Source organism: Lucilia sericata, unplaced genomic scaffold (genome assembly GCF_015586225.1).
Source record: "Lucilia sericata isolate MDLA Ls3-8-SP2 unplaced genomic scaffold, ASM1558622v1 Contig000206F_arrow, whole genome shotgun sequence".
Classification (NCBI taxonomy): domain Eukaryota; kingdom Metazoa; phylum Arthropoda; class Insecta; order Diptera; family Calliphoridae; genus Lucilia; species Lucilia sericata.
The window spans coordinates 356,690-377,500 of NW_023994234.1; the positions used below are offsets into that span (position 1 = coordinate 356,690).

General features: G+C 32.7%; 2 protein-coding genes across 8 annotated transcripts in view; one reads left to right on the forward strand and one right to left on the reverse strand.

The window, feature by feature from the left end:
* LOC119602010 (heterogeneous nuclear ribonucleoprotein K) overlaps positions 1–1,422 on the forward strand; it is an 83,853-nt gene extending 82,431 nt beyond the window's left edge. For 3 of the 6 annotated variants that reach the window (XM_037953324.1, XM_037953321.1, XM_037953319.1), the window contains one exon: positions 176–1,409. In XM_037953324.1, coding sequence (XP_037809252.1) covers positions 176–206 — 31 coding nt within the window. In that variant the 3' untranslated portion in view covers positions 207–1,409. Of the gene's footprint in view, positions 1–175 lie in introns of all 6 variants that reach the window. The other 3 variants (XM_037953325.1, XM_037953322.1, XM_037953320.1) reach the window with 1 other exon arrangement.
* Positions 1,423–5,085: 3,663 nt separating this feature from the next.
* Positions 5,086–20,811, reverse strand: part of LOC119602011 (hillarin) — a 74,232-nt gene continuing 58,506 nt past the window's right edge. For both annotated transcript variants that reach the window (XM_037953327.1, XM_037953326.1), the window contains exons 5-10: positions 11,000–11,994; positions 10,731–10,939; positions 10,399–10,673; positions 10,217–10,330; positions 9,991–10,154; positions 5,086–6,200 (exon numbers count right to left, since the gene is read on the reverse strand). In XM_037953327.1, coding sequence (XP_037809255.1) covers positions 6,038–6,200; positions 9,991–10,154; positions 10,217–10,330; positions 10,399–10,673; positions 10,731–10,939; positions 11,000–11,994 — 1,920 coding nt within the window. In that variant the 3' untranslated portion in view covers positions 5,086–6,037. The remainder of the gene's footprint in view (positions 6,201–9,990; positions 10,155–10,216; positions 10,331–10,398; positions 10,674–10,730; positions 10,940–10,999; positions 11,995–20,811) is intronic.

Here is a 20,811-nt window from a genome sequence, read left to right on the forward strand (position 1 = left end):
GAATTTTTTAAAAGAAATACATATAGAATTATAGATTTTACTTAAAAATGTAATATGTTTAAATATTATTAATTTATTTTTTTAATAAATCAGTATTTTTAATTTAAAAATTGATGAAATATTTTTAAAATTTCTTTTTATTAATGATTTTTTTTGTATTTTTATGTAATTTCAGTGTCCACGATAACCAACGTAAACATTTTTAAAACAAGCTATTCCTTAATAATAATAATAACAACAACAAGAACAACATCTTTATAGTTAAGTAAGCTCCACCAAAATATCCAACTCCTCCTGTATGTCAAAGGGCCAATCAACACAAAAGAAAGAGAGAGCCCTGTTAAAAAGATTGAGTTAGTTTTATTATAAAACTACTAGCAGCAGAAATTAAGAAATGTATACAAAAATAATTTGTATAATTCTAACATAAGAATAATAATATAATAAATATAAAACAAACAAATACATAATTATAATACAACAACAACACCACATTTTAAGTATAAATTCTAAACAATTGTTTTCTCCCAAATATTATTACATACATATTTCTTTTCTTCTTTCCTTATTTATGTTTAAGTTAATTTTATTTTTAAAACATAATAATATGGAGAATTCATTATACATATTTCAATGATAATTGAAATAATTATATGTTTTTGCTAAGTTAATTGGCATGAAAAAAGAAAAAAACAAATTATACTTAGTTTCTTTCATTCTTTAATTATATTTTTAATATAAAATGTATTTTTTTTAATGTATAATTTTCTAAACAAACAAACAAAATAAATAAACGACAAATACAAGCCCACCATCAACAAAAAAAAGGCGCTTTTCTTTTTATTGATTCTTTTTTTTTTCACTTATAAATAAGTTTGTTTCATTTGTAGAAACATTTACTTTATTTGTATTTTTTTGTTTTGTGTAAAATAATTATTAACATAACAAAGCAAAACAATGGAAATTAAAAAAAAGGAGCGCCTTCAAATATACCAAAATATAAAGTATACAAACAAACTAACATCCATTTTATTAAATTTTATTAATAAATACTTTAACATTTACTTCAACAAACAGTCGTTAATCAAGTCAACTAATTCTTAATTAAAACACAGAAGAACAACATGGAAAAACAAAAACTAATTTAAGTTTTTAGTCTTTATTCATTTAAGTTTATACTAAAACTGATAATTTTGTTTTTTGACCAAAAATTACCCAAAATTATTATTTAAAAATTTTTCTGCATGAAAAGAATAAACGAAATTTATTATGAAAAACAAATAAAATTCAAAATATATTCTAATTAATTTTTATATTTTTTTGGTAAAGTTTAATTATGTAAGTTAACATTTTCAAACGTTTGACTTTATTGTAAACATATAAATTAAATGAACAAAAATAAAGTAAAATAAAAAGAAAATTTGGAGAAAAAAATATATATTCGAAAGTGTTGTTATTTAATCCTTTTCTGATAAAACTTCAAAGTTCTAAAATGTTTGTTGGCAAATAAGTTCGTTTCCACGACAATTAGATCTCCGCTCTGAAACGCGACTCTATTCCCAATTGACAAAAGATTTTCAACACCGTAACGGTGTATAAACGAGAAATTTTTACCCCAGGGAATTATTATTATTTATAGCTTTAAGGCCGGCTAAGGGGCGCACAGTGCCTTACGAAATTCTTTAAATTTATAACGATCTCTAGATATAACTTCTTCCCAATGAGCCTCTGAGTCTAACTCTAACTGAGCTTCTTGCCGGTTTCAATGTAGAGCTCGCCTGGCAATATTATTTGAGGGTTTCCGTAATGTGTGTTCAATCCATTTCTTGCAGGCAATCACCCCTATTCTGCAATTCAATTCGAATCGAAATTTCATCCGTTTGGCAACTTTGGTATTCTGCATTTCGATTCGAAGCTCCGTCACTAAAATAACAACATACAAAAAGTAGTTACGATCGTAATGCAGAATACACATTGACGTCAAAGTGCTACAGGTGGTTTCACTGAACCATCTGATTTGAGCCATTTCATATAGTTCAGTTGTTGTAACAGCTTAACAACTACACAATACAGTTCAGTCTGAACCAGTGACTTACAGTTTGTAAGGGAGATACCAGTAAATGCGTCGATTTCATTCTCCCCTCTCATCTCACCATTGCTGGCAAGTTCGTCAGCTATACAGATAGCTATCTCATTCAGAGATACCCGACATTCTTCGGTTAACCTAGATGTCGTAAGGACACCCGCTAGATTTCTGATAGCAGCTTTGCTGTCCGTATATATAGGTACATATATCACCCGATATTTGATAATACCTCAGCCAGTTGGCGACTCTTTTGATAGCAGATATCTCTGCCTGTAAAATACTACAATAATTAGGTAGCCTAAAAGAGGATTTGATTCCAAAATCTTTCAATGTAAATGCTACCACCATCCATTTCACTCCTCCTGGAGCCATTAGTGTAAACATTTGATACACCATTAGTTGGGTGGGCTCGGGAACTGAATTCCAAACAGGAAATCGGATATGAAAGCGTCTGTCAAAGTGAGGTTTCACAACGCAATAGTCTACATTAAGATGCAAGGATTCGAAGTGTTCAAATTATTCGTGTGTGCCCTTGCCTTAACTACCAGACCACGAACCACATGCCTTTAGTCTGATTGCAGAATAAAGGGCCAGTTGAATCACCAGCTGACCTGATGGTAACCAATTGATTATAGTTAACAGGGCCTTGGTTGGCGTCGACCTCATTGCTCCCGTAATCAGGATTGCAATGTTTCGTGAGGTACGTTCGATGTCTGCACAATGAGAAGCGTTTTCCTTTGCCTGTCACCATACGATAACACCATAGAATGGGCTTAACAACTGCTTTGAAGGTCCAGTTGATACCTTAAGGGTTAACGGCCCAGTTAGAACCAATATCTCTCTTACTGGTGTAAATAGCAATATTGCCTTATTTATCCTGTTTCATATTCCAGAATAGTTTACTGTCAAGGATTACTCCAAGGTATTTCGCATGATCAGTGAGATTGAGTCTTATTCCATTTAATTTTGGAGGCATGAAGTTCTCTATCTTATACCTCCTTGTAAAAAGGACAAGTTCTGTTTTCAGCGGATTTACACTGAGGCCACAGGAAACTGAAATGACTTCACCTTAAAATATATTCGCCTTGGACTTGGTATAGGCATGTTGTGATTTAGAGATTAATTCCATGGGAATGATTAATCTCAGATGTACATCAATGACTCTTTCAAGAGTCTTGAGAACTGTGTCCATAATAGATTGACAATTTTGTCGGGTACTTCTTTTCGCATGAGAGCTTCCCCAATTTACTGATGACTTAATCGGTCAAGCGCCTTTATTGCTTGAATTCGTTGATCTGCGATACTCTTCTAAAGACGAGCGGCTCTTATCTTGATTTGACAACAGTCAGTTAAAAGTCATACATGTACACTCCTCGCCACTTGAACAGCACATGTAATCACTAGCAGTTTGAGCTCCACCCCTCAGTTTGAGCTCCACCCCTCATGCTAGTCTTGATACATATATCAAATGCATTTCTGCTAAATCTGCACGATCGCATTGGTCATGGCACCATCCTACAAAAGATAGGCAGGCCAATCATGGGACAGGAAACAGACTACACTCTATCTAAACTGAATTTTAATAGGTCATTCAAGACCAGAATACCCACAACGGATGATTGGGCAGCGAACACTGTCCTAAGGGACGACGTGATCTCAATCTATACTGATGGGTCGTCCCTAGACTTAACCCTTACGCAAGAGGATATTTACACTCCCCTGACGACCCTATCAAAATTGATAGATGAATGGGCTTTGAGTGAGACGGAACTCAGGTGGTCAAATATCACTACTTGTAGAATATCGAGACTGCTCTGGCCCACTCTGACAATAGATAGGACTAGGACTCTCTTGTCTCTTAGTTGCAACTCCACTAGCTTCTAACTGGTATAATTACTGGACACTGTATGATTGGACATATGTCGGAACGTATGGTTTACCCACGTTATAGCTACTGTAGAAGCTGGAATCGGTGCAACATCTTCTATGTGACTACCCAGCCTTACAAGAGCACAGACTACTCAATCTTCCATGATTTAGACTGTCTCAGAGATGAGTCACTAGTAAACATTATCGGTTTTATTAGAAGCACCGGCTGGTTTTCACGGAGACTGAACGAACCAAGTAGTCAACGAAATTAGGTAGAGAAACCATCCATCATCAATAGTAGGGAATGGCAATTCTAAGGGCATCACAATGGGTCACAAGGCAATCGAGTAAACTCGCTTACTAGCGAGCAACCCACAAAACCTAACCTATCCTATAGACAAGCTATATATGATCCGGAAAGCGTGCAAAATAAAATTTTGCTCATTTAAGCGGACACTGCCCCCACCAAATCTATCCAAAATTGGTGAATTTTGAAAAAAACATTTTGATTTGAATAGAAAATCTTAAGAACGCAAAGCACCAATCCTCAAATCGGTTAAAGTTTAATCCCAAAGTCATTACCACACAAATGATATTTTATTTAAATATGAAGTTTTGTTTATTTTAATTTCGCAAAAACAGACAAATAAATGTACATTAATTTTTATATAAAATTAAATTTAAAAATATACTTTACATTAATAATAATACAATAATAATTAAAAAAGAAGAAGACAATAATTTATTAATGTTAAAAATTAAATAGTTAAAACTCAAAAGTACATTTTAAATAATTAAATTAATGGACATTTTTATATAAATAATTTTTTTAAAAAGACTTGTGAGGGGATATTTTGTGGTTAAAACTTAATAAAACATAGTATAATTAATAACTTATAAAAAAAGACAAAAAAAGTTTATAAAAAACAATATAAATTATAAAATTTGTTTTAAGATAAATTAATTAAAGAGGAATATATGTACAAAAGCCAATTATACAATGAATTGTTTGTAAAATTTTTAATAAAATATTTTTTTTTATAATAATTAATTTAAAGTGTAAAACAAATTGGTATTATTATTATTATTTTTTATATTAAGTAGTATTATTAATTGTTTGTGTTTTTTTTAATATTTTTGCCATCTATAGCACCAAGTGATCTAGGTATTTTTCTTTAAATACTTGATTATTTTTTTTTTGTTTTTTGTGAATATTAAATTATTAAATTAACAAATAATAAATCATTATACAATATAAAATTATGTTTATTATTAAATGAATATAAATTTATATAAAAAAATATTAACTATTATATTAATTTTATTTTAATTTACAACATAACACAATAAAACATGTTTGGAATGTACTGTTTTACAGTTTTAATGCATACAGTATGTGACAAAAGTAAAACAGAACTAGCGTGGGTTTGATTCTTATCAAAGAATTCAATCTTTTTTAACACAATAAGCGACTGATCATTATTTCCCTACAAGTGAAGATGTTGTTATAGTTCTGAAGTAATGTTTTACTTTTGTATCATACTGTAAAGGTTTAAATTTTTTATAATTTTTTTCTGCATATAATTAACAAGCATTTATAGTACATAAGTCTGGATGTATATAAAAATTGTTTATTTATTTATTTATTTCTGTATATAAATAATTTAAACGAAAAAAGTAACAATGCACTTTACTGTTACACAAATTAATAATTTAACACACGGTGAAGAGCAAAACAAAGCAAACAAATTTGCAATATTTGTTCCTTAATTTCAAAATAAATCGATTCAAAAGTAAACCTCATAAACAAAATCTAAAATTGTTAATTTTACATCAAAAATTTTAACAAAACTGCTCTTTTTAAAATCATCACTGTTCACATTACATATTTGTTAAGTGCCTTTGATTTTGTCGCTCATATCAAAAAATATATCATAATAATATTTAAAATAATAAAAAACAGCAATTAAATTTGAATTTAAACAAAATATAAAAACAACTAATTATTTCTTCCTCTCTCTCTCTCTCTCTCTCTATCTCTCTTTACATCCATGGTCTGTCCACGCACGACAACACATTGTATTAATTACGTTTCGATGAATTAATTAAATATTTACAACAATGTGTCAGCAAATGTTTTTCACTAGATGATGATGAGGAGTTATTATGATGATGACTATGATGCGGTGGTGCACCCAATTCACGTGTGTATATATCCAAACCATATTGTCCTTCTTCGGGGAAACTAAAAAATAAATAAATAAAAATCAGGAAATTAATACATAATAAGTAGTTGAGTATATATTTTTTATGATTGTACTTATTATTGGCAGTGATTTTTGTTATTCAATATAATTTCTATAATTCAGAAAAGTTTTAATATTTATTTTAGCCACTAATTAATGTCATATTCATGGAGTGTTATTGTTTAATATGTATTATGGAATATTGATTGAAATTTTTGAAATTAATTATTTTATACACTAGTCAATAAACTAGTTCACAATAATATCTATAGACTAGTTTATAGTCTAGTTTAGTCTATAGTCTAGTCTAGTTTAGTCTATAGTCTAGTCTATAGTCTAGTCTATAGTCTAGTCTATAGTCTAGTCTATAGTCTAGTCTATAGTCTAGTCTATAGTCTAGTCTATCTAGTCTATAGCCTAGTCTATAGTCTAGTCTATAGCCTAGTCTATAGTCTAGTCTATAGTCTAGTCTATAGTCTAGTCTATAGTCTAGTCTATAGTCTAGTCTATAGTCTAGTCTATAGTCTAGTCTAGTCTATAGTCTAGTCTATAGTCTAGTCTATAGTCTAGTCTATAGTCTAGTCTATAGTCTAGTCTATAGTCTAGTCTATAGTCTAGTCTATAGTCTAGTCTATAGTCTAGTCTATAGTCTAGTCTATAGTCTAGTCTATAGTCTAGTCTATAGTCTAGTCTATAGTCTAGTCTATAGTCTAGTCTATAGTCTAGTCTATAGTCAAGTCTATAGTCTAGTCTTTAGTCTAGTCTATAGTCTAGTCTATAGTCTAGTCTATAGTCTAGTCTACAGTCTAGTCTATAGTCTAGTCTATAGTCTAGTCTATAGTCTAGTCCTATAGTCTAGTCTATAGTCTAGTCTATAGTCTAGTCTATAGTCTAGTCTATAGTCTAGTCTATAGTCTAGTCTATAGTCTAGTCTATAGTCTAGTCTATAGTCTAGTCTATAGTCTAGTCTATAGTCTAGTCTATAGTCTAGTCTACTAGTCTAGTCTATAGTCTAGTCTATAGTCTAGTCTATAGTCTAGTCTATAGTCTAGTCTATAGTCTAGTCATAGTCTAGTCTATAGTCTAGTCTATGGTCTAGTCTATAGTCTAGTCTATAGTCTAGTCTATAGTCTAGTCTAGTCTAGTCTATAGTCTAGTCTATAGTCTAGTCTATAGTCTAGTCTATAGTCTAGTCTATAGTCTAGTCTATAGTCTAGTCTATAGTCTAGTCTATAGTCTAGTCTATAGTCTAGTCTATAGTCTAGTCTATAGTCTAGTCTATAGTCTAGTCTATAGTCTAGTCTATAGTCTAAGTCTAGTCTAGTCTAGTCTAGTCTATAGTCTAGTCTATAGTCTAGTCTATAGTCTAGTCTATAGTCTAGTCTATAGTCTAGTCTATAGTCTAGTCTATAGTCTAGTCTATAGTCTAGTCTATAGTCTAGTCTATAGTCTAGTCTATAGTCTAGTCTATAGTCTAGTCTATAGTCTAGTCTATAGTCTAGTCTATAGTCTAGTCTATAGTCTAGTCTATAGTCTAGTCTATAGTCTAGTCTATAGTCTAGTCTATAGTCTAGTCTATAGTCTAGTCTATAGTCTAGTCTATAGTCTAGTCTATAGTCTAGTCTATAGTCTAGTCTATAGTCTAGTCTATAGTCTAGTCTATAGTCTAGTCTATAGTCTTGTCTATAGTCTAGTCTATAGTCTAGTCTATTGTCTTGTCTATAGTCTAGTCTATAATCTAGTCTATTAGTCTAGTCTATAGTCTAGTCTATAGTCTAGTCTATAGTCTAGTCTATAGTCTAGTCTATAGTCTAGTCTATAGTCTAGTCTATAGTCTAGTCTATAGTCTAGTCTAGTCTAGTCTAGTCTAGTCTAGTCTAGTCTAGTCTAGTCTAGTCTAGTCTAGTCTAGTCTAGTCTAGTCTAGTCTAGTCTAGTCTAGTCTAGTCTAGTCTAGTCTAGTCTAGTCTAGTCTAGTCTAGTCTAGTCTAGTCTAGTCTAGTCTAGTCTAGTCTAGTCTAGTCTAGTCTAGTCTAGTCTAGTCTAGTCTAGTCTAGTCTAGTCTGGTCTAGTCTATAGTCTGGTCTAGTCTATAGTCTAGTCTATAGTCTAGTCTATAGTCTAGTCTATAGTCTAGTCTATAGTCTAGTCTATAGTCTAGTCTATAGTCTAGTCTATAGTCTAGTCTATAGTCTAGTCTATTGTCTTGTCTATAGTCTAGTCTATAATCTAGTCTATAGTCTAGTCTATAGTCTAGTCTATAGTCTAGTCTATTGTCTTGTCTATAGTCTAGTCTATAATCTAGTCTATAGTCTAGTCTATAGTCTAGTCTATAGTCTAGTCTATAGTCTAGTCTATAGGCTAGTCTATAGTCTAGTCTAGTCTAGTCTATAGTCTAGTCTATAGTCTAGTCTATAGTCTAGTCTATAGTCTAGTCTAGTCTAGTCTAGTCTAGTCTAGTCTAGTCTATAGTCTATAGTCTAGTCTAGTCTAGTCTAGTCTAGTCTAGTCTAGTCTAGTCTAGTCTAGTCTAGTCTAGTCTAGTCTAGTCTAGTCTAGTCTAGTCTAGTCTAGTCTAGTCTAGTCTAGTCTAGTCTAGTCTAGTCTAGTCTAGTCTAGTCTAGTCTAGTCTAGTCTAGTCTAGTCTAGTCTAGTCTATAGTCTAGTCTAGTCTATAGTCTAGTCTATAGTCTAGTCTATAGTCTAGTCTATAGTCTAGTCTATAGTCTAGTCTATAGTCTAGTCTATAGTCAAGTCTATATTCAAGTCTACAGTCTAGTCTATAGTCAAGTCTATATTCAAGTCTATATTCTAGTCTATAGTCTAGTCTATAGTCTAGTCTATATTCTAGTCTATAGTCTAGTCTATAGTCTAGTCTATACTCTAGTCTATAGTCTAGTCTATAGTCTAGTCTAGAGTCTAGTCTAGAGTCTAGTCTATAGCCTAGTCTATAGTCTAGTCTATAGTCTAGTATATAGTCTAGTCTATAGTCTAGTCTATAGTCTAGTCTATAGTCTAGTCTATAGTCTAGTCTATAGTCTAGTCTATAGTCTAGTCTATAGTCTAGTCTATAGTCTAGTCTATAGTCTAGTCTATAATTTAGTCTATAGTCTAGTCTATAGTCTAGTCTATAGTCTAGTCTATAGTCTAGTCTATAGTCTAGTCTATAGTCTAGTCTATAGTCTAGTCTATAGTCTAGTCAATAGTCTAGTCTATAGTCTAGTCAATAGTCTAGTCTATAGTCTAGTCTATAGTCTAGTCTATAATCTAGTCTATAGTCTAGTCTATAGTCTAGTCTATAGTCTAGTCTATAGTCTAGTCTATAGTCTAGTCTATAGTCTAGTCTATAGTCTAGTTTATTGTCTAGTTTATAGTCTACTCTATAGTATAGTCTATAGTGTAGTCTATAGTCTACTCTGTAGTCTAGTCTATACTTTATTCTATAGTCTAGTCTTTAGTCTAGTATATAGTCTAGTTTATAGTCTAATCTATTCTCTAGTCTATAGTCTAGTCTATGCTCTAGTCTACATTCTAGTCTTAATAATATTATATTAAAATATGATTTCTATATATAGTTCAAATATTTGTTTTAAATTTTATCGTGATACTGCAGTTTAAAGCCGTCAGGTTTTAATGGGATCTTTTAAAAACGTCGTCTAAAAAATGTAATATGACTAACGTTGGTGCAAATTTCATCCTGATCTCGGCTTTAAAAGTTGGGTCATTTGATATAAAAATAGATTCTTGAGTCCATGTAGGTCCATTTACGTATATTAGCACCGATACTTACTTAATAATAAACGTAACAATATCATCCAATATATTATGTGTAACATATTTGGAAAGTTTTTTCTCTTCAATGCCGTTTTTATGAAGTGTTGCCATAAAATCGGTTAATGGACGAGACATACGAAATTGTAAGTCTAAACTGCGACCAGCAAATATTAGAGGATCCTAAAAAATAAAGTAAAAATACAACTTACTTCAGTACTACAAAAGAAAATCTAAACACTAACCTGATGTGTTATTGGTATTAAACCAAAAAGTCTTGTAGCTTTGGTGGGACCCCATTCACCGCTGGCACAGTCGGGTAATGGTACCATAACTGTTTGCAATTCCTCACAACATATCTGTAACATAATGTGGACATGTAAAGTTAAGATTTCTCTTTAATTTTAAGTTTAAATTAACAACATACCTTAAATTTGCAAACAGATTTAAACTTCATTGGTTCACCCGTCAAATACTCCTGAGGCGTAACGGCATTGGCAAAAATATCTAGCAGAAATGCACCCGAACAGGGTGCATGTACCCTAAAGGCTACAATATTGCCAATTACCGATTGCATGACAAAACGTTTGAGTGAAACGGCATCGTAAGAGTCCTCATCACTGTCATAGAATTTCAGATTATAATGGAAAATCAGACAACTTTGCATATCCGTGGGCATTGCAATGCGCACAGTAGCAGCTCCTAAAATGTAACACATTATACTACTTTAAAGAATATGTATATTTTTATGCGACATACCGGTATCATCAGTAAACACCACTGCTCCGTAACCTTCGTCGGCGAAATGCAAACCGTAACGGAAGAATAAAGAACGAACAAAAGGTAGATTTTCGAATTCTCTCAGCGTAATAGGTCTCTTAAGTAGTTGCCATTCTTCTTGGAGGGGGAAGAATTCGTAAATAAATTCCCGAGGATCCGTTAAGAAATAATGATCATCATATTCATATCTAGATGAAAAAACAAATGATTAATACTTAATACTAATATTGTCGCAGAGTATACCTTACCTTAGACTATCATTTTTGCCTCTACCCGTTTTTGGGGCCTCCTTAGCATTGACCAGATGACGGGCACCCCAATTACACTGAACAAAACGCCAGGCACCAGCTACATAAACGGCATTCCAAGAATTACGGAAACGTGAATCTTGGAATTTAACACCTGGCTGATAACCGGCACTCTTAGAATAACCTTTTATGACCACACAGTGCAAACCGGCATAACTGCAGAGACGTTTAAACAATACATGATAACTTTCGGTGCCATATTTAATGCCACGCAATAGACCCATGGGTGTATCACCGCGTAAATCATCATCGAAATGCATGGCATTTAAATTTTTCACAGTTATCCAACGGAATATTGTACGGGCCTTTTCTATGTCGGTGGTACAACGTCCCACCAATTGACGCACTAGATCGGTAAAGGTCTTTTGATCTTCCTGGGCTACGGAAATGGCTATACGATCCACATCTTCAAATTCTATGGGATCGGTATAAATTTGGAATTTACTAACAGCTGGCGGTGCAGGCAGAGGTGCTAACATGGGATACTCCATAGGGGTAACACCTTCACTGAACTCGTCATCCAGGAAAATGCTTTCGTTCTGCATATACTCCGAACGACGAGCACTTATCAATTCTAACATTTCACTAGACTGACGATCGACTAGAGCCGCAGTTTCATAACGTTCATGTTCCAACATTTTACGTGTTATACTCTCCTTCTTTTTGCTTCGTCTCAGGGTCATATTCTTTTCCAAGTCCTCTTTCTGTTGTTCATGCCGCAGCGTAAGAATATTTTGTTCCTCACGATTACGTCTTGAGGTGGCCAATTCCTTTTCGAATTTATGCGCCAATCTCTGTAATTCACGTTCCCATTCTGTTTGGAATTCCGATTGGATTTTACGATCTTCCTCTTCACGTTTACGTGCAAATTTACGATATAGTTCATCCTCCTCTTTGCGATGTTTCATTTCGAGTCGAGCCTGTTCCTCTCGAGCCTAGCGAAGCGTAACATGGAAGAAGAAGAAAAATATACAATAAAAATAAATTACATATTAATTATTTTAGCGAATGATCATTAATGTTAATTTGTTTCGGTATAAAACATGTGAGAGAAAAAAATAATGGAAAAAAAAGTTCATTATAATGCATTTTGCGTTTTTCAAATTGTAAATATTAATTAACCACCTCATTTTTCATTAATTTTACGATGCAGTTGTTCCCAAACGGTGGTTCAAATAATGTGGGAAATATATAAGTTACCGTTACAGTTCAATGAACTATGTTACCAGAAACATACGGTTTAAATAGTTCCCTTTCTCCGAAGATGCATTATGCACTGTCGATTTAGCAAACGTCTGGGTTGCAGTCAGGAATATAGTCTGTACAGTAGTCTGATCTATAGTATACAAAATATTCAGACTATAGTTCAGGCTCAGAACTATAGTCTGTAATATAGTCTGGACTATGGTCTGTCCTATACTCTTGACTTGACTCTTGCACTTTAGTCCGAACTATACTCTGGACTATAGTCTGGACCACAATCTGCAATATGTTCTGAACTATAGTCTGGATTATATTCTGCACTATTGTCTAGACTATAGTCTGCAATATAGTCTGGAATATTGTCTGTACTATAGTCTGGACTATTGTCTGCACTATAGTATGGACTATAGTCTGCACTATAGTCCGGACTATTGTCTTTACTATTGTCCGCACTATTGTCTAGACAATAGTCTGGACTATAGTCTGCACTATAGTATGCACTAAAGTCTTGACTATTGTCTTCACTATAGTCTGGATTATAGTCTGGACTATAGTCTGCACTATAGTCTGGACTATAGTCTGTACTATAGACTGCACTATAGTCTGCACTATAGTCTGGACTATAGTCTGCACTATAGTCTGGATTATAGTCTGGACTATAGTCTGCACTATAGTCTGGACTATAGTCTGCACTATAGACTGGACTATAGTCTGCACTATAGTCTGGATTATAGTCTGCACTATAGTCTGCACTATAGTCTGGACTATAGTCTGCACTATAGTCTGGACTATAGTCTGCACTATAGTCTGGACTATAATCTGCACTATAGTCTGGACTATAATCTGCACTATAGTCAGCACTATAGTCCGGACTATTGTCTAGACTATAGTCTGCACTATAGTCTGCATTATAGGCTCGACTAAAGTCTGGATTAAAGTCTGGACTATTGTATATGCTATAGTCTGGACTATAGTCTGCATTATAGTCTGTACTAAGTTTGGACTATAGTCTGCACTACAGTTTGGACTATAGTCTGCACTATAGTTTGGACTATAGTCTGCATTATAGTCTGGACTATAGTCTGGATTATAGTCTGGATTATATTCTGGACTATAGTCTGGAATATAGACTGGACTATAGTCTGGACTATAGACTGCACTATAGTCTGCACTATAGTCTGGACTATAGTCTGCACTATAGTCTGCACTATAGTCTGCACTATAGTCTGCACTATAGTCTGGACTATAGTCTGCACTACAGTCTGGACTATAGTCTGCACTATAGTCTGGACTATAGTCTGCACTATAGTCTGGACTATAGTCTGCACTATAGCCTGGACTATAGTCTGCACAATAGTCTGGACTATAGTCTGTACTATAGTTTGGACTATAGTCTGCGCTATTATCTGGACTATAGTCTGCACTATAGTCTGGACTATAGTCTGCACTATAGTTTGGACTATAGTCTGCACTAGTTTGGACTATAGTCTGCGTTATTATCTGGACTATAGTCTGCACTATAGTCTGGACTATAGTCTGCACTATAGTTTGGACTATAGTCTGCACTAAAGTCTGGACTATAGTCTGCACTAAAGTCTGGACTATAGTCTGCACTATAGTCTGGACTATAGTCTGTACTATAGTCTGGACTATAGCCTGCACTATAGTCTGGACTATAGTCTGCACTATAGTCTGCACTACAGTTTGGACTATAGTCTGTACTGTAGTCTGGACTATAGTCTGCACTATAGTCTGGACTATAATCTGCACTATACTCTTCACTATGGCCTGCACAATAGTCTGCATTATAGTCTGGACTATAGTCTGTACTATGGTCTGCATTATAATGTAGACTATGGTCTGAACTATAGTCTACATTATAGTCTGGACTATAGTTTGGATTATAGTCTGGACTATAGTCTGCACTATTCTGGACTATGCACTATAGTTTGGACTGTACCTATATAATATAATCTGCACAAAGTCAGTTTGAACTAATATATGAACAATTATCAGAGTAGATCAATAATCAGGACTGTAGCCAAGCCTATAGTCTGAAGTCTAGCCTGGACAATATTCCGGACTACAGTCTATAATAGTTTGCAAACCCCTGTTTTAGGCCTTTTAACTATTACTGGCATTATAGCTCTTATTAATATACAATTTTTCTATTATTTCGTAATGGTTTGTTGGTTAATTTAATTATAACAATCCTGTTTGAGCTTGAATACATTTCTTTTTTTTTTCTTTTTGTTTGACCAAAACTCTATATTAATATTATACATTTACAACATTCCCTCTCTTCACTCATTGCATCTAATAGATAGTTTTAACTGCAGATGCAGTTAAAACTAACAACTGTTTTAGAGTTAGTTAGTAAAGTGGTTGTTGTAATTATTATTGCCACTAACTACTACTACTTACTACTACTAGTAGTAGTTTATTATAATCAGTTTGTTAGACCATTGGACTGTCTGTCCATCTTTAAGCCAATTATATTTTTTGGTTTGTTATATTCCGGTTTTAATTTGCTCATATCTGATGGCACATCAGTGTTAATAAAAATTTGTTAACTATTAAAAATATCATTGTCATTATTTTGTAGTTGTTGTTTGGTTTTTCTTAATACAAATTTTTATCTTGAATCTTGCTAAAAGTTGCAAATGATTGAATGAATGTTATCTGTTTTTTATATAGTAAAAATATCTATGTATCTATAAATGATATTTTAATGGAAAACATATATTATCAAACATCATGATTATTTTCGAAATGTTGCATGATTTTCACAATTACAGAGAGAAGATGAAATAAAATGTGATTTTAAATAATTGATTATTTTTGGTAATTAATAATAAATTAAGAGAAGTTATGTGTTTAAAAACATATAATTGTTTTACAAATTTAAAATTTAAAATCCAAAAGATGCACTTGATTTAAAACGATATAAGTTAAAATATTTAAATTCCTTGCAAGATTTTTTATAATCAACATGAAATTAATTTTAAACCTGAAATACATTTTCCAAAAAAAAAAAAAACCAAAACACAGACTTATTTGTAATTTGATGCAAAAAAGAGCATTTCAAATTAAAATCAACCCTGTTGGCTACAAATTACAAAAGTTTTTTGCTGTTACAACCGTTAAAAAACAAGTTAAACTATTAAAAGTAATTTTACACTTAACTATTTTGTTTAAATCTAATAAAAACAACAATGTGTCAAATAGGTAAAATAATAAAAAACAACATACTTCAAACTTTAAGAGGTTAAATTAGACTTTCAAACATCATACAAATAACGATTATATAAAAACCAGGTATTGAAATATTTTATTCATATTACAACAAATATATTCAGTTTTCCTACAAAATGCAGTTTGAAAAGAAATATTTAAATATTACGCTTTTCTTAAAAAATAACATGCATGCAAAGCTGTAGGGTATAAATGTAATCAAACAAAATCAACTTGTAACAATAAAATTTTTGTTAAAATATTGCAACAAGTAAACAACTTCACAAAAACGGAGGCAAAAACTTCAAAACATTTTTGCCAAATACGGAAGCAAGTCAAAGAAATACAAAACAAAAATTAAAAAAAATAACAATACACTGACTGATTGATAAAACAAAAGGAAAAATATTGCAAACCCGGCTACAAGCAACAACATATTTCATTGCAGACATTAACAACAATAAACTCCATACCACCACTCTTGAAATTGTGGCTGCAACTTGCAACAATCATCATGATTATCACAACTAAATAAAAACAACAAAATTTAACATGCTGACCATACGACATTGTTTACAGAAAATACTAAGTGTCGAGAGTTTGATCGAAAACACTCAGGACTATAGACTACAGTCCAGGCATAAGACTGGACTAAAACTAGACCCTACTCCTAGATAGACAGACTAGACTATGAACCTACTGTAGGCAATCAATAGTGTAAAGCTATGGATTAGATATTAAAAACTATAGACTAGACTATAGACTAAAGTATAGACTAGACTATAAACTAGACATAGACTAGACTATAAACTAGACATAGACTAGACTATAGACTAGACTATAGGATTATAGACTAGATATAGACTAGACTATTAGACTAGGACTATAGACTAGACTATAGACTAGGACTATAGACTCGACTATAGACTAGACTATAGACTAGACTATAGACTAGGACTATAGACTAGACTATAGACTAGGACTATAGACTAGACTAGACTAGACTATAGCTAGACTATAGACTATAGACTATAGACTATAGACTAGACTATAGACTAGACTATAGACCCGAACTATTAGACTAGACTATAGGGACTTAGACTATAGACTAGACTATAGACTAGACTATAGACTAGATATAGACTCGACTATAGACTAGACTATAGACTAGACTATAGACTAGACTATAGGACTAGACTATAGACTAGACTATAGGACTAGACTATAGACTAGACTATAGACTAGACTATAGACTAGACTATAGACTAGACTATAGACTAGACTATAGACTAGACTATAGACTAGACTATAGACTAGACTATAGACTAGACTATAGACTAGACTATAGACTAGACTATAGACTAGACTATAGACTAGACTATAGACTAGACTATAGACTAGACTATAGACTAGACTATAGACTAGACTATAGACTAGACTATAGACTAGACTATAGACTAGACTATAGACTAGACTATAGACTAGACTATAGACTAGACTATAGACTAGACTATAGACTAGACTATAGACTAGACTATAGACTAGACTATAGACTAGACTATAGACTAGACTATAGACTAGACTATAGACTAGACTATAGACTAGACTATAGACTAGACTATAGACTAGACTATAGACTAGACTATAGACTAGAATATAGACTAGACTATAGACTAGACTATAGACTAGACTATAGACTAGACTATAGACTAGACTATAGACTAGACTATAGACAAGACTTTAGACTAGACTATAGTGCAGAATATCGACTGGACTATAGTGTAGAATATCGACTGGACTATAGACTAGATTATAGGCTGAACTGTAGGCTAGACTATAGTCAGGCTATAGTCTAAACTATAGACCAGACTATAGACCAGTCTATAGGCTGGACTATTGACTAGACTAAAGTTAACTAGACTGTAGTCCGGACTATGGACCACATTATAGACTAAAATATAATCCAAACTATTGACTAGACTGGAATATAATCTAAACTATAGACTAGAATATAGTCAAGACTAAAGTTCAGGCTATAGTCCAGACTATAGACTAGAATATAGACTAGACTATAAACCAGACTGTTGACTATATTAGAATATAGTCCAGACCTTATACTAGAATAGAGTAGGCTATAGTTCAGACAATAGTCCAGAAAATAGACTAGAATATAGCCCAGACTATAGAAGAGGCTATAGTCCAGCCAGTAAACTAATCGTGTGTAAATAAGAATACAATCGAGCCACTACTAAACTACATCTAGGTAATACATATTATATCAAATAATTTTTTCTGAAATATTGATAAATTTGCGATATTTGATACTTTAAATTTTAAACTTTTTAATTTAAATGCTGTCTGGCTTGATTTGTCCAATACTTTCCATTTATTTTAATTTTTTAAGTATACCTATTGTAACACAAGATTTTATAAAAATATCCTTAATATAGAAAGCATATTTTTAACCCATATTAAGGATTAGATATTATGACTGTTTTATTACTAATGCAGCATATATGGGTTAATTGAAGTCACTTGTTCGTTCGTTCATTTATTTTTTTTTGTACTGGTCTATAGTCTGTGTTTCAACTACTACATACTCGTACAAATGCGTTACTAAATTATGCATCCAAGTGAAAGTAACAAAAGCAATCATCCATCCATACTCTTGTATCTCTTACATAGTACAAACATCCCATTGAAGTATTCGTATACGATGTATGTACATATGACCATCTAACCATTCATATAGTCAAGCCAGTTAGTCAGTTGTGTTTCCATCATCTTTTAGTACTACCACCAACTAAACAACAACAACAACAGCAGGTCCCATTTATATTTATTATTCCCCTAAAGTAATCACTTTGGTTTTTTGATGTTGCTTTTTTTCTCTGGATTTTTGTTGTCCACTTTGTAAGTCAATAAGGCCATAAAGTCTTGTTTAAAGTACGATCAGGTACTTTGTTCGATTAGTTTGAAATAGTATATAGAGCGGGCGGTTTTTTATGAAATTTTTATTAAATTTTATTTTTCATTATACAAGTTTTTTCTAATGTTGGGATATTTTTTGTTAATACCAACTTTATTATACAAGTTTTAAGCCGAATAAAATGTATAATTTTATGGTCATGGTGAATGAACACTGGCTGGGGTATCTAACATTTAAATGGATTTGATATTTTTTAAACTTTATGCACCTTTATAATTTGAGTATATTAGTTACAGAGGCGGTTAATGTGGACTAAAAGAAATGTGGATTTTTGTAACAAAAAATTTAAAAAGGATATATCGTGAGACCGTTTTTTTTTAAAGGATTTCACCACAAACTAGTTATTAAAATGAAAGTAAATTTTCATTTATTAACTGATTAAATGATTTTTCCCAGTTTGTTCCATATATACATACATATATCTTAGGATGCGAACTAAGATATCATGAAACGTTCTTTAATGATCCGCACTATTTCAGTGTTGTGATAGTGGATCCATAAATAAAATTTCTTGGGAAGACATGGTTCTCACTGGATCCAAAAAGATCGAAAATAGCGTAGGGGTTGTAACTTTTAACGGCACTACCTAGGGGTTTTTAATAGTTATTGTTTAGTCATGTAACAGCAATACGATGGGGAGACGATGCTACTAATTCAAAAGTTCAAAATTTTCTTAACTAAATGAGAGTTATATTGACTTTGAAACAAGTAAGAAGTTATAGTCGGTTATAACTATCATATTTAAGGAAATCATATTATATTCTTACGATATTATATTCTTAAAGAGATTTTCAATCCTAAAGAGAAAGTGCTGTAGAGTTTGACATTTGTCTTTGGATCTTGTAAACCTTTCGGGCGAGACTAACTTTTTGCTAGTAACGGATCCAAATATCATTCGATATTATATAGTCTAAAATAGCAATTCTATCTGGTATTAATATTAAAATTATAGTTTAATCCCACATTGAATATAAGATGTAAGGTCCTGTGGATGGGTCGTAGCAGGATCCGTGGACACATGGACATAAGTGAGTCGAATTTTAGGTTGACGGTCTCAAACTGATGGTGTCAAATGTATTCTCGGCTTTTTCTTGGAATGATTTTACTTGGGGTCGAACCAGAGAGCCATATAACCCGGTACTATGGGAACCGGAAGCAAACAAAGGCAGAGTTTCGGACTATGTTTTGTCTCCGTTATTGGAGAGGTCTCTTCGGGGTGCAAGTGGTGGCTGTGTCTTAAACCCAAACTAGGGGGGAATAGAATGTTGTTTAAAAGACTGATACACGCTGGAATCTATATTTCGAAAAAGTGGTGGAATCTATGTTGCCGAAAAAGAAAACAGATATCTCGCAGAGAGAGTGACTGTAGAGCTAAGCATTGGGGATTAGTTGGCGTCAAGTGTATATTATATGGGATGAATGAGTGTATCGGATGTGCGATGGATGAAAAGTATCTTATGCAAATGATATCATTGAATTTGCCTTCTTTGTCCGGGTATGTTCAGGGTTTACTCTGTTCATACCAGACTTACCACAGTGTGTTCTCTGTGAGTAAGTACAAGTCCTCGGCTTATTTGATGGATTCATGTTTCGGTCTACCGATTACGCCTGTAGGTGCTGTTGCCGAATCAATAGATACTATGTGATGTTTCTGCGTCTCGAAAGTTACGCAATGGGGCTGAAATGAACAAAGTGTTTGTACATGGGCCGGAACGAAAATTGTACGAAAATTGCCACGTAAATGTAAGATACACGAGGATGCAGTCATGTCAGGTGTTCACGTAAAGTACTTCGACTTATGTATATTACCCTGTAATACCCTTAATGATCGCAAAAAGCATATATATAATATTATCAGACTATATTTCCAGTGTTCTAACATTCATTAAAACTTTGTTTATTACAATGCACAGGAAGGCAAAATAGAGATAAATCTTCAAATCTTAGATTCTGTCCCACTGTGCAATGTAGGGTATACCCTAGTCGTCATGATTATTAGGTAATATTATTAACATTTTTTTAACTGCATTGTAAAATAAAATCGTTACTTGTTGGTGATGTTTTGCTGTTAGTTTACAATTGTCTATAAACAAGCAGCAACATACAAACAAATCTTAAGAATACTGTTACTTAGTTAAATGGTCTTTAAGTACATTTTGGTTAGTTGATCGTTTGGCTTGTCTGGTTAGTTGATGGCTTGGTCGGTCTGGTCTCTACTTAGTATACAGCTACATTTTCCTACGTATTCTCATATATATTTTTCTGTTTGTTTTTTTATTTTTCTAAATCGGATGTTCTGCACTAAATAATCTCTTAATTTATAACA